At 38.2% G+C, this 13,644-nt stretch overlaps 2 protein-coding genes across 3 annotated transcripts in view; both read left to right on the forward strand.

Annotated features, from left to right (window-relative positions):
- Positions 1–4,261, forward strand: part of LOC139122900 (inhibitor of nuclear factor kappa-B kinase subunit alpha-like) — a 30,967-nt gene extending 26,706 nt beyond the window's left edge. For both annotated transcript variants that reach the window (XM_070688760.1, XM_070688759.1), the window contains exons 18-21: positions 817–919; positions 1,401–1,548; positions 2,347–2,534; positions 3,458–4,261. In XM_070688760.1, coding sequence (XP_070544861.1) covers positions 817–919; positions 1,401–1,548; positions 2,347–2,534; positions 3,458–3,590 — 572 coding nt within the window. In that variant the 3' untranslated portion in view covers positions 3,591–4,261. The remainder of the gene's footprint in view (positions 1–816; positions 920–1,400; positions 1,549–2,346; positions 2,535–3,457) is intronic.
- Positions 4,262–9,454: 5,193 nt separating this feature from the next.
- Positions 9,455–13,644, forward strand: part of LOC139122901 (uncharacterized) — a 33,040-nt gene continuing 28,850 nt past the window's right edge. The window contains exons 1-2 of the mRNA XM_070688761.1: positions 9,455–9,663; positions 12,577–12,799. Coding sequence (XP_070544862.1) covers positions 9,551–9,663; positions 12,577–12,799 — 336 coding nt within the window. The 5' untranslated portion in view covers positions 9,455–9,550. The remainder of the gene's footprint in view (positions 9,664–12,576; positions 12,800–13,644) is intronic.

Consider the following 13,644-nt stretch of genomic DNA (forward strand, 5'->3'; position numbering starts at 1 on the left):
AGGGTCTATGGTTCCACAGAAGTTGATATATTCATATTTCACTTTGATACACTTTTATAATTTTCCAGTCTCATTCAGTGCATTCCTCTATACATCAATATCTCAATGCCTTATCTTTGTTGAGATTCCTTAAGGCAGTATGTGCCTCGAAAGTGAAGACTTAAACTTTCGCTCAAACTTTCCTAAATTAAAATTTCAACATTTTCTTACCAAATCAAAAATAAAAATCAGGGGTCACCGTGCAAAGTTTGGAACTAGCGATACACATTACTCAACATTTTGTGATATTTAAAATTCAAAATGGCCACCATCCCTGTGTTAACTCTATGGAGTAAAAACAAAATTCAGAAAAAACTAAGACAGTGAAAGTTTTTCTTTCTTCAAAAGCTTTAAAATGAGCCCTCACAAGCGTTAGATTAGAAAAGAATTGTAGATATTTGAGAGTCTGAATATCTGTTGATCATTGTCGTATAACTGTGTTACAACAGTACTTCTATGTGCTGACTGCAAGACACTGTCTGCAGTTTGCCCAGCAACAGTGGGCTTACTGTGTTAAGATGTCATTGTAGTGGGTATCAGAAACTAAACCATCAATTTCTTCATCCATTCTGATACTGAACAGGGCTTGTCAGCCAGTCTTTCAGCTTGTTTCTGGAGGCACAGATATGTATAGTGAAACATGAATCTCAAAGAAACACAAAATTTGCAAAAAAGTAAAATCCAGAGATGTCTCTTTCCAGCCTTTTAGCTTAGACTGTGCCTTGGGGACAATTTATGAGACATTCACATTTTGTGAAAAAACTTTTTAACTTCCAGAATACAGGCATCAGTTTCAAGAAAATACAGAGATGTACACGACAGTGGTCAAGTGTTTGACTAGGAAGGATGCGTTGACAAAGGATCTTTCATCACATCTCAGGTAATCTATGTGAACTCTGAACTTCTGAGTACAGTTTGTATGATGCACAAACACATGCACAGTGGTTTGCGGTGAATTGTTGGCATTACGGGAACTAGACATACTGTCTAAATTTAGGAGTTGCCAACACTTGTTGGTTGTGATTATCTTCTAGGCGGTAATATCAGTTTATCACAAAGGAAATCAACTCTGTGAAAGTTGAAGCATTATCTAAATGGAGGTTAGGTACAGTCAAAACAATGCACATATCTCCCTAACTCTCCAAAACGCATCATTTGCAAATGTGGTTTGGTCCAGTTAAATGCCAAACCCGGTTTCTAAAGGAAATTACATACTCTGCATCCTCAGCGCTTATGGGGAGAATTCTGCTAATGTAGGCAGTTACTTTTTAAAGACTCAATGAATTTCTCAGAGTGTCCGTCTTTCTTATGTGAGAAGGGATTTATATTTAATGTGTTTCGTGTGTTCTGTTTGATGTCAGTATGATAATGATGTTCAAATCGGAAGTGGTGTCGCTGATGCCCAAACTGGAGGAAATGCTACAGAATCTGAGAGAAGCCAGGGCAGAGCTGACACAGCTTCAACAACAGAGACAGAAAGATGTCTGGACGCTGGTTAGGGTCGCTGCGGTAAGAAAATGCATGAACCAAATTTCTAATGCAATAAAGGGGGCTTTTCATCATTCACTTATTATTGGCCATGCGATCCAGGAGTTTACATCGGTTACTGATCATGTCCGCCACACGGTCCACCCCTCCTGAGCATTACGGGTATAGTGTGGTCTGATCCACATTTCAGACCACAGTAGGACATTGATGCTGTAAGAATTAGGACTAGAGTAGGAGAATGGGGGGGGGGGGGGGGGGGGGGGGGGGAGTTATGAAAGGGTTGACCCTCCGGAAGTTCATGCTTCCTGAAAGTTTTGACACAAGGTAATGCATGTGTAGCTTGCATGTCAATGGAACAGGATTTTCAGAAAATTTGATAGACCATGTAACTTTCGTGATCAGATGCTTTCTTTCAAAATCAACTGATCTCTCACCAAAGAAAGAACACAGATAGTAACAAGGTGTTGTTTGCATACATTTATGCACTCTTTTATAAGGCTTGAATGCTTTAGTGCTCCATGGCAACAAAGTCGCCTAGCAACATGGTTGCTTGGTAACATGCACCTTCTGAGACAGTTTGACTTAGTGTAAAAATCTGGACAATGGTGAGGTATGTATGCAGTGTCAAGCTGCTATGAAAATTAGGCAAAGGTCATGGCCATTGAGGAAACGAATCAGTATTTTTAAGCAAAAATTTGATTGCAAGTACAAGTCTACACCATATATGGACACGACCAGCTATCATCTTCAGATTGGGAAGATAAAACAGAGTGCTTCAGCATTTTGACCAACATCCTCAACATTATCTCCCTTGAACAGGGACGACAGACACCAGCGGGTCAACAGACAGCGGCGAAGGCCAGGCCGATGGATTTACCCGTAGCCGTCGCCAATCCCATGACCTCGTCAATTAACGCAGGCAGCATGAGCATGATTCAGTCAATCATGGCAGAGAACAACGCAGACTCCATGATGGCCGTCAATCAAAATGAAGAGATTACTAATCGGTGAGTTAACATTCAAGCTGTTCACACCTCAAAACTAGAAGATGCAAAATTCCGCTCAAACTTTCCTCATTTCTGTGTTAACTCTTTGGGAGAAATATTAAATTTTCCATTTTCACATAAAGTAGATAGTGAAAACCTATTCTCTTCACAATTCTTAACCCTCTGAGTGCCATATTTTTCCTTCCAAAATTTTAGTGCAACATTTCGTAAATTTTTGTGTATTTTTCTGTAATTTTTGTAACGGATGTGGACTGAATTGACATGATATCCTATTGGTTTCAGTTTTTCAGCATAATTTCTGAGAAAATGTGAAAGAAATTGTTTGAGTTTCATTTTACAAAGGGTGACAAAAATTGACGTTGGTGCTCAAAGGGTTAAAGTGAACCCACACAAGCAGACGACCAGAAAAGTATTGTCGAAATTTGAGGGTATAAATACCTGTCCCTGAAGTGTATCCTATGTTGACTTATTGGAGAGAAAGCTGACGGATTCTCAGTACTCTCTTGCGGTAGTCTTGCTATAAGATTGCATGATCTGAACGTATACAAGCGAGTCCACTTACTAATCCAATTTGAGAACTAAGAGTCGGTTAAGAAATTTCTGTGACCTGTTCACCCCTATTCCCTGTGAACCGGTCCACTGTCGCCATTGACAACAATGGATTTGGGCCAAACCATGGTAGTGAAAGGGTTACATTTTCTTGTATCAACCTGGTACCAATATGTGCATCAACCTGGTACCGATATGTGTGACACATCTGTGAGTTAAACAGAACATTTTAGAGTTCAGCGCTGAATGAAAGCAGTTCAGAGTATAGCCTGATAATAAATTGCAAAAAAACGTACTTTTAGCATTAAATGCCTGTAAATTTGTTTTAAAATTATTGATATTTGACTTCTTATTCCAATATCTTTTTTCGACAGATTTCGCGAAGCTTTTCAGAGTCTGAAGTCTGAAACCGCTGAAAGTCTTGCCCTGACCAAGTCGATGGACTGGAACTTCTTGACAGGGAGCAGTGAAAAACACAAAAGTGGTGAACAGCTCAGCAAAAGATGAAATCAACCACAAGCATACATTCAAACAAGAAAAAAGGATGAAAATAGGCCAGAGTTGTGCAGCTGATGCTTTACGTGACGTCAGACTGCTTGTTCGTTCCGTGCCTGCCTGGGTACATTACTTCACTTTGGCACTGGAGCATGTCCAAACTGAAATGCATCTGTTATCATACCAACATTACTGATAGATCGCAATGATTGATACCACATTCATCATACAAAGATCATTTCAGATGGTAGATTTATTTGCGAGTTATACGTATATAGCTGTTCACGGGTGCTCACTGTATGTACAGCCAATTAATATTTACTTACTGAATATACACTATCCTGAATCAGAAAAAAATAGCATACTATGTATTGACATGTACATGTACATCCGCAACGATGGTGCGCTTTCTCAAAGTGACTACAACTCCCTGCAGCTGGAATTTTGTGAAAAATTACTTGCATTAAAAAATGCACATTTTCTTTTCTGGCAGGGCCTTTAGTTCCCAGAATCTGCAGATAGCTTCTGTTTTTTTCAGTGACTTTTGCAAAAATGATAATGACATCAAAGGACTGGAAATGCGTACTGTAAATATTTAAAAATTGTGTAATAACTTATGATTAGCAAAAAGAGTGTACTGTAGCAAAGAATTTATTTCATTAAAATTTATGCATAGAAATCAACCTACAATACACACTTTATACATGTCATTGAAAAGTCCAAATGATTTTCTCTGATAATATTGGGTGGATTTCACACCCTATACTGTTTTTGTATCTGACCAAGCAATGGCGCTCCGAAACGTCAAAGGAAGGCGACCGTGAATGATTAACATAAATATTGCAGAAAGGACTGTGTTCCACATAACGCAAGATCTTTTGTGAACAACCCTGGCAGATAAATACAAGTCAATGGTAGAAGATTTACCAGTGCACATTTGCTTGTGGTCAAGCATGTAACTTCATGAAAAATGCGGATTGCTTTAAGCAACGTTCCACTGTGCCTGTAGAGACTTCAAAAATCCCAGAAAGTTTGGTTCAGATGGCATCCCTCCATAGTGCTCAATATAGACATCTATGAACACAAAGCAGCGCAACTGTGAACACATTGAATATTTTGCTGTTGTTTAAAATATTACAGTGTACTGGTATGTCTTCTGGCAGTCTACTGTGAAATCATACGTATTGAGTTATAGATAATATGGTGCTGAACACGCTGTGTAAAAAATTGTCAGAAAATACTCTTCCTAAGGCATTTTTACATTTTTGTGAGTCTTATCATTAATTCCGAATACTGTGATCTGTGGGTAGTTATTGTATGCATATCTATATGAAAACTGCTATCATATTTCTACCAAACTGGAGACTTTGGCTGTGTTATTACCCGTTCAGGACCATGATTTGGCCCAAGCCCATTGTAATCAATAGTAATCATGGACTTTATTACAGGGGAGTGGGGTTGAATAGTGGGCAATATAAACAGCTGCTGGTATGAACATACAGTTGTGAACAGTTGTCATTTATATACATGTATCTGTACATTTCATCCATTGTGTCTTTGTAATATACAGATACAGTACGCGTATATGTGTTGTATCCTTGTTGTCTACTGCTTAAACGGGTAACTCTCGGTAGGCCCTACCGAGAAAAATCGATAAAATGGGCGGAGCAAAACATAACTAATATGGTTTCTTTGTGAACAAAAAGTAGCAAATTAAAACAGCTGGTTGAACACCTCCAAAAATAGAACGTGCATGCCACATAATGTAAACATTGACTGCACGGTGACTTTACGTATACTATTTCACCAATTTTACGGTTTACTTTCCATACGATACATCCACTCATTTCCCCATAGGTTTGTCTTGAACATAGACTTTTTCGAAGTCTTACTGGAGCAGAGGTTCGGCGCGGCGGCGCCTCGGATTTGTACAAACCGTGATGACGTTGCCAGGCGATCGATCGACACTAGTATACGTTTCTCGTCCGAAAACGAAGCGTTTGTCATTGTATTCAGCGCGTTTTTGAATGATTCAACATAATGCGTATCATGACAGTGGCAATAGCTATCCGCATCTTTGTATACGGGTAAACGATGCAGAAATCCAACGAGTAGTTTTTCTGCCAAGGGATCAATTATCGGGGTTTTCCTCGGCTCATGTCGTACATCACTCTTGCAGGGAGTCTTGATTACAGAGTCCGAACGAACGCCGTCCTAGAAATGCCGCATTTCAGGAAAGAACGGGAAAAAATCAAAACAGTTCTGAAAGAACAGCAAATTCGCCTAAGACGTGTCCAAATTTATTGAGTGTGATTCAATGGACGATGTTGGACATTTACCACAATGCTCAACGGCCAAGTCGTCTACCAAATTTTGTAGAGCTTTACAAACAATCCTTTCATTCGACCTTAGTTCAGCGAGGCAGGGCTGTGTCTCCATTATAAAATGTAGTTTTCTACAGTTCTTGGATGGTAGTTGTAGTTTAAATTTCAAAAATTTCGTTGTCTCATGAACTCGGCGCTGTCGGATGGGAGGGTACCGACGACTATTTCCCAGGCTTCGATTACAAGTTTTATGGTGACCGAAATGAAATATGGTGTCGATTTGTTGTCTTATGATTATTTCAAAAAGCTTCTGAAAAATACTCATTTTAGAAATCAAACCTGTTAATATTTAATCACCAAAAATAAAATCAGAATAAAGTGATCGCATGAATTCTCGGCGCATTCGTTTCAATGTTCATCCCTCCTTATAAAATGGTGAGTTCTAGTATTTCGCTACTTGAACGATCCCGCCAAAATCGAGTGCACTTGCACTTCTACACTCTTCATGCAGTCGCGATACTAGTTCATTACAAACGCGTGGTAGCTAAAGTTAGAGTCAGACTGCTAATCACACTATGTCAACTGGTTTTATGAAGATAGCGGTCACTGATGAGCACTAGAGGTAGCCTCGGGAATTTTCTTTGCCAGGAATGAATTGGAGCTAGCTGTGATGGGGATCGAGCGCGGACATTTGAGTGCAACTTTGGACATAGTACGGTGACCTCAGCTGCCGCCGCGCCGGCGACGTTTGTCAACTCGACGTCTGATCAGCATAAGTGACCCAGCAGTGACGACCGAACATGCCGAAGGCGATAGCAGGCGTCAAAAAAATCCCGGTTTTGTCAGCACATTGGATTCTGGAGGCTACTTGTTTTTTGAATTTTGACTTTGTTCGCTTTGTGTTACATAGGCATGCACGGCTTAGGTCGGGAAGAAAATGTATATATATCACTTTTGGAAACAGCTAAGCGATAGTTACGCATATCGCATTGCGATGATTGCGCTTTCAACAGTACGTTGACTAGAAGGTAAAACTTGAAATTTGAAAAGAAGACAGAAGATATACAGACAATGTAGACAAAGTGAGAGATCATGCCAGAATTCGTGCTGGTACTTGTCAGTGGTCTCAACCCGAACATAGCAGACGTACTTTATGTCTGGCAGAAATGACAGTATACCGGGTAGGCCTTCCTGTCTGTAAAATGTACGGCTCAGGTAGGCCAACATAAATGAAAACGGTCCTTTTCAGGACCAACAAATTTTCCAAAAAGAGAACTACCGAATCAAATGTGTTTGCATGTATTTATTATACACAGTGTGTGTGCGTTTGTATCTTTCGGTACGCTCCAAGAATTTGGTGGTTTTTTCTGCGCTGAACAATGCTACGTACGTAAAAAGTAAACAACGTATCGCTAATGACTCATTTGCAATTTGCATATCATGTCAGTCATGCAGATTCAAACTGAACATCGAACGTTATACCGGCGATATTGACGGCAAATATTTTATTCTTTTTCTGGTTCCAGACGTCATTTCAAATTTAATTTCGTCAGAAACCAAGTATATTGTGCTCCAAATACTTATACACCTATCCCTCAATTTTCAAGAAAAAAATTAATCGGTAGATTTCTAAATTAAAGGTTTCTATCGACGACGTCCAGAGCGTACCGAGTACGTTTGAATATCCCACCATTATGACCACTCTCGTAGGTTCTCGCGCTTTTATACGGGAGTTGGGCTTTAATGTAAACATTTCTTATTGTATATAAATAAACTTGTGACAAAGTCGCACTTGTAGTTTGTATTATATGGAATCATATACTGTATGAGAGAGTGTCATGGAAAATAAATTACTAAAAGTAATATTTCCAACAAACAGAAACCCAGGGCACACCAGCGAACCACTAGTATTTTGACTTCTTCAACATGCTGAAGTCATTGATACCCTAGCAATAATATGTTGGCAGGACCACAGTCCCTCAACCACAATTCTAGATTGAAAGTAGCGTTTGGATTGTTTATAGGGGCAGGTTTTATATCAGCGTTATCTCTGAGCTAATTGACCAACTGTTCACAACTTTCAAAGGAGAAAAAAAAGGACCAAAATCACATAAACAGTGATTGTCAACAAATGCCTGAATCAGGGATTGAGGATTCAATATGTCAAATGACCACTACCACTGTTAGCGATTAAATTTGTTCTAGGTACAGTAGGCTAAAATCATATGGCACAAACCACCCGCTAAAGATTTGGAAGACTGAATTATGTAATCGGAAGTGATACAATTGCTCCAGTTACTCAGGGGAGGTCAGAAGGGTGCATTTTCATAAGCCAGAGCTTTTTTGCAAAAATCAAGTGGTAGCACAAGTAGTTGATGCCATTAAGAAGCCCATTGCGCTGTAGGATGATGAGGGCCATCACCCTCCTGATACAAAAAACTTTTAATATCACTTATTAAAACAGAGTGATTTTGGGGCCATTTAGTGTTTTCATGAAATATCTACATTATATTAGACACAGAGTGATTTCCAATTCTTACCTTGTCAATAGAGATATATGCATATGCAAATAGGAAAAAAACTTCTATTTGACTCTGCAAAGAAATCAAAATGCAGCTTTTGCACAAGTATAGGCAACAAAAGTTCTTGGGATTTTTAATGATCCAAAATTTATGATGTGGATATTAATTAACAGATGTATTCTATAACATGCTTTGAAAGACAAAAGAAATTACACTATAGCATATTAAGGCATATGTAGGCAAGTTCTTGAGCCTTTGTTGAACCTTCTTCAGCTTGCATTTCAAATGAGCTAAAAGTTGTTGGAAATTGAAGGAGAGGAGTTCTGCAAACATTCAATATTTGAGGATGGATGTAATCCCCTCTCACAACAAATACTTTTGTTGACAAGTCCTGATAAATAAGCCCCGCACATACTTGTGAGAACAAAATTGGACGCAAAATGTCAGGCAATGTGGAGAAGCTGAAGTGGGTATTCAAGGTGTTCTCAGGAGCAAAGGTGAGTGTAGCAGATACACATAATTTACTTATTTTAAAATTGAAAAAACTTGTGTTGAACAACTTACAGCAAGTTGTGAGTTACAATAATAATCACAATAGGGCATTAATAATGAAACGAAGATGTGAATATGGGGCGCTCTGAAATGAAAACTATCATAAACATGGGGTGCCGATGATGAAAGATGCTATACCACAGACAAATTTTTCTTTGACTGTGTTTATACAAATAAGACTCCACAACGGCACACCAAACAATGAATACTAATGGCTGAAAGTGACTGTTGGAGCATTATTTTTTACTTCATGTCTGCTTGCAATCTTTATTCATTCTTTCTGCCATCTTTGGCTGGAATTTTTTCAAAGGCAGCCTCTTTGAGTCTTCTGTTTTTTTTGAAAAATCTTCCAAGCCTCCTCTCCTCCTGGATGTCAAATGGTTCACCCCTGACAACGTCCAAGCATTTAGTGTTTTGGTACACCGCCATCAAGTGTTCAGATGTTGAACAACAAACGCACACATTAACCTTTGACCTCATATGAAAACATGGCGGCTAATAGTGCAGAGAAACGCCTACCAGAAGTACAAATTTGAAGCAACTCTCGAAAAAACACGGTTTGCTTCCGTTCAAAATGACGAATGCAAGTGTAAAAATCAAGATAGAGGGGAGAGACCTCTTTCCTGCCAAGACAGAAGGCCAGAGCAATGTTTTCAGTGATATGCCCTTCACATTAACCCGTGCGAGGTAGGTATCCCGGTCTCGAGTTCAGATAAGGACTTGTCAGTTGTTATGTCCTTCGCTGGTTCTTCCTGTCATGGACTGTGAAAATATCTTTATTCGCTGACTTTTGTCTTCCTCCGGAAAGAACTGGCTATCAATTAACGGTAGCAATTTTTAGCTAAACATTGACGTTGTTAAACTCTTGTGTACAAGTTTCAATTTAAAAAGTTTTATCATAGACCTCGACGGGTTTTTTTGACGTATTGTCCTGTGCTATAATTTATAAGAGCAGTGTGTTATTTCTCGATTTGTATTTCCACCTGTTTCCCCAATTTCCTTTGACTTCCAGGTGATTAATTTTTCCTGCCACGTTTGTAGAACCCGAACGGAGAAAGCAATGAATGAAAATAATATATACTGGGGAAAGTTCTCAAAATATTTAAAGAAGACTGAGTTGCTGCCTTTTAACTTCATTTAGACACCCCACGATTTTCTCTCGCAAACTCTGTGCCAATGTATCCACTTTTCCTATGCCACATCATACAAATTGCACCGTAGAAAAGTTTTGGCTTATATAGAGTGAGAACTGACAGTGACAAAATCTCGAAAAAGTGTTATTTTAGTAATGAAACAACATATCTTTCAACACTCTGACAATGCCTGTTGTCTGCCGATAAAAAAATAAAAATAAATGAGTAAATAAATACATATAGAGATAAATAAAAGATTTACAAATTTTAATGACTAAATTATATATACAATCCTTTTATTGCCATATAATACATAGCAAGCTCTTTTGTAAGTGTGAAAACATGTTCATGCTTCAGGACTGAAATACAGCATGGTGGGTCCTACTAATTACTGCCCGTCGCTGCCCTTCTCTGCCCGTCAGGAAAATAGCCTTCCAATTACTGTAATTAGTCTATATTTCAATACCAAAGACCACTACTCTTTGTAAAAACAAAAGAAATAATATTCCCAGATCCAAAAAACATTGTAATTGTGTGATCATACATGCATCACCACTGGCCACTTACATACTGCCCGTCGACGTCCGACCACTGCCCGTCACTGCCCGTCAGGAAATTTACCTTCAGTTGATATCTCATATCAAAATCATTACTTACAATAGAACCAAACAAAATTGTCGTCCCAGACCCCAGCAACGTTGATTTGCAAACGAGTGGCAACGCTATCTGAACACTGCCCGTCACTGCCCGTCGAGTCGAGAACTTAGCACTCTAATATTGATTATAGTTCTGAGACAGGACTCAGGCATTTGGAGTAAAACATATATATATGTTTATTTGGTATTATAGGCCACCGGCCCTTCATACAATTCATGAAAATAAATAGTCGTAACAGACAACATTTGGAAAATGAAAAATACTTGCAGGCTATTCACAGCACTTCTCAAATACAGAGAGAATACTGAGAGAAGGAACATTCACTGCATATTTTGTAATAAATTCTCTGTCTTTTTAAAGCTATAAAACAAGAATTTTGACTGACTTAGCAGAGTATCACGATTTTGTGAACGCATGAGCAACATAAATTTTGCCATTGTCGGTAAATTATAATAAAAGGACGGTAAAAATTTCTTTCTCAATTCATGATATACAGGGCAAACGAGACAAAAATGGAATTCGTTTTATTTGGAGTAAAACAAACTCTTATTTTGTAGTTTTCTATTATATTAGTGGTCTTTGGCATTGATATATCGACTGATTACAGTAATTGGAAGGTTAATTTTCTGACGGGCAGTCGACGGGCAGGAATTAGTAGGACCGCAGCACGGCTATTAGCCTTGCTTTATTTTATTCCTGAAGCATGAACATCTTTTCACACTTACATAAAAGCTTGCAATGTATACCATTCCTGTCTCTTTTACTTAGCAATAATGAAAAGAACATGAATGCGGCTGGTTGTTACTTGCATTTGATAAATTTTATCCAATGCAAGTAACACTTGGCCACATAAGTTTCAGAGATATCTATCCTACCTTTTAAAGCTAATTGACAGGAAACTCACATTTTCCCTTTTAGCCAAAACATTATAAAGATCTCGAAGTCTCCAGCATTCAAACTGTGTCAGTTCTCAGTATATAGTACCCTGCTGAAACTAGTCATGAAATGGAATAATTTGAGTCATAGAAAAAAAACAAAAACAAAACAAAACAAACAAACAAACCAGTGATTAATTTTGCATTTAAAAGTCAAATAATATTGAATCTTAATCGCTCATAAAAAATCAGTGAATGACAAAATGTTTGTATAAAATAAATTTTAAAATGGATATCAGGGATTGTAAAAAATAGCCGGCAGCCGGCAAAAACAACCGGCTGTAAATTAAATTTGCTGGCTGTGAAATGTAGTTTCAGTGAAAATCAAGACATTTTGCACAAACTTTGTGTAACCGCCTACACTTTTATCTTTGCCATGTGTAACCAAAATTTTCAACATCCCTGGATATGGTAAGAAAAGAAAATGCCATATAACTTGTAAGGTTTCCCTATAATGTGTCAAAATCAATTCAATGTATGTTGAAATTTAATTATTTGAGCAAGCATGTCAATTTACTCAAATTGTTCATGAGTATTTTTCAAAATTTTGCAAGTGTAGGATGGATGGTGTCAGGAGAAAGTGACAGATGATCCTGGAGTATTTTATTTCTTTTTTAAACGTAATATTACATAAAGTTTCAAAAATATTGACTGATGAGTGACTTTTTGCTAAATTTGTATAGAAATGTGTCTAATATACCATTAAAAATTTTTTTTATGTGTAGTTTAATGATCCCCAAAACTGTAAAACCCCCCTCAAACATTTCTGTAGAAGGAGACCAGTCCCCCCTGTTGTAGCATCCTAGATGAAACATTGATGTGGTAGTGTGTGGCCAGGAATATTCAAATTTACATATCATATGTGAAATCCACAGGTGGATGGAAGATCATGAAGCGGTTATGTGCAATGTGTGCAACCAGAAATTCAATCAACTTCGTCGTAAGCATCACTGCCGAGTGTGTGGTCGAGTTGTCTGCAACAAATGCTGCAAGGAGAAAGTGCCTCTGCCTCAGCTTGGCTATGCAGAACCAGAGAGGTCATGTGATGACTGTCGACCAATCACAGAGCTTATCACCAAGTCAAGGTCGCCACTTGTTGTGAGTTCTGTCTATATGCTGCTAAAACTTTGTAAATCTTGTTTCTGCCTGTTTTACCCTTTCACCCTGTTTCCAGTTGTTGCGGCCAACTTTACCGCAGAATGCAATAAGGTTGTACCAAAATTTTGGTCGGAAAAGGATTGAACATTCACAAAAAGCTACGATACATGAAATGATCATTTGACTACTAACATACTTGTAAGTAAACCTTTGTGCCCCATCATGTCAATTAAATTTGTTAGTTTTACTGTGTTTTGTCACATTCTGATAAGGAGAAAGTAGTTCAGGGAGACAGCAGTTCACAATGGGACTCATAAAATCCACTCACCCAATTGCCCTGTTTTGAATTTATGATACTGTTATGGTAGGCACATGGTTCCATGACTGTTATCTCTAGTCTGCCTAACTCCTACTAAGTGGTGGTTGGGAAATGTCGGGGTGAAAGTCCAGTAAATAACATCTTGATACCAGGCACATACAATACATTGGTGAGCAAAATCAAGGAGACAGTTGTCTTCAAACCAGAAAAAGATTCAGGTCATGAAGTTTCTCTCTGTGTGCCAGATGTAATGTAATGTGGCTGATGTAGGTTTGTGGGCTATTTTTTTCTGAAATCACAGGAATTTCTGAAGATTTTTTTATAATTTTTGGCAATTTTAAATTGTACATTGAAATCATCGTAAGTGGCTTGACTTCTTACACATCAGCAATTGTAAGTGAAAGTTCAGTAGTGTTGTGATTCTCAGCACGATTAGTAATGAGGTTTGATTTATATCATTTTAGTTTGGAAATATACTGAAAATTTGAAGACTGTTAAGTTTCAGGGAAGCTTTAATGAATGATTG

This window comes from Ptychodera flava, chromosome 22, assembly GCF_041260155.1.
Source record: "Ptychodera flava strain L36383 chromosome 22, AS_Pfla_20210202, whole genome shotgun sequence".
Classification (NCBI taxonomy): domain Eukaryota; kingdom Metazoa; phylum Hemichordata; class Enteropneusta; family Ptychoderidae; genus Ptychodera; species Ptychodera flava.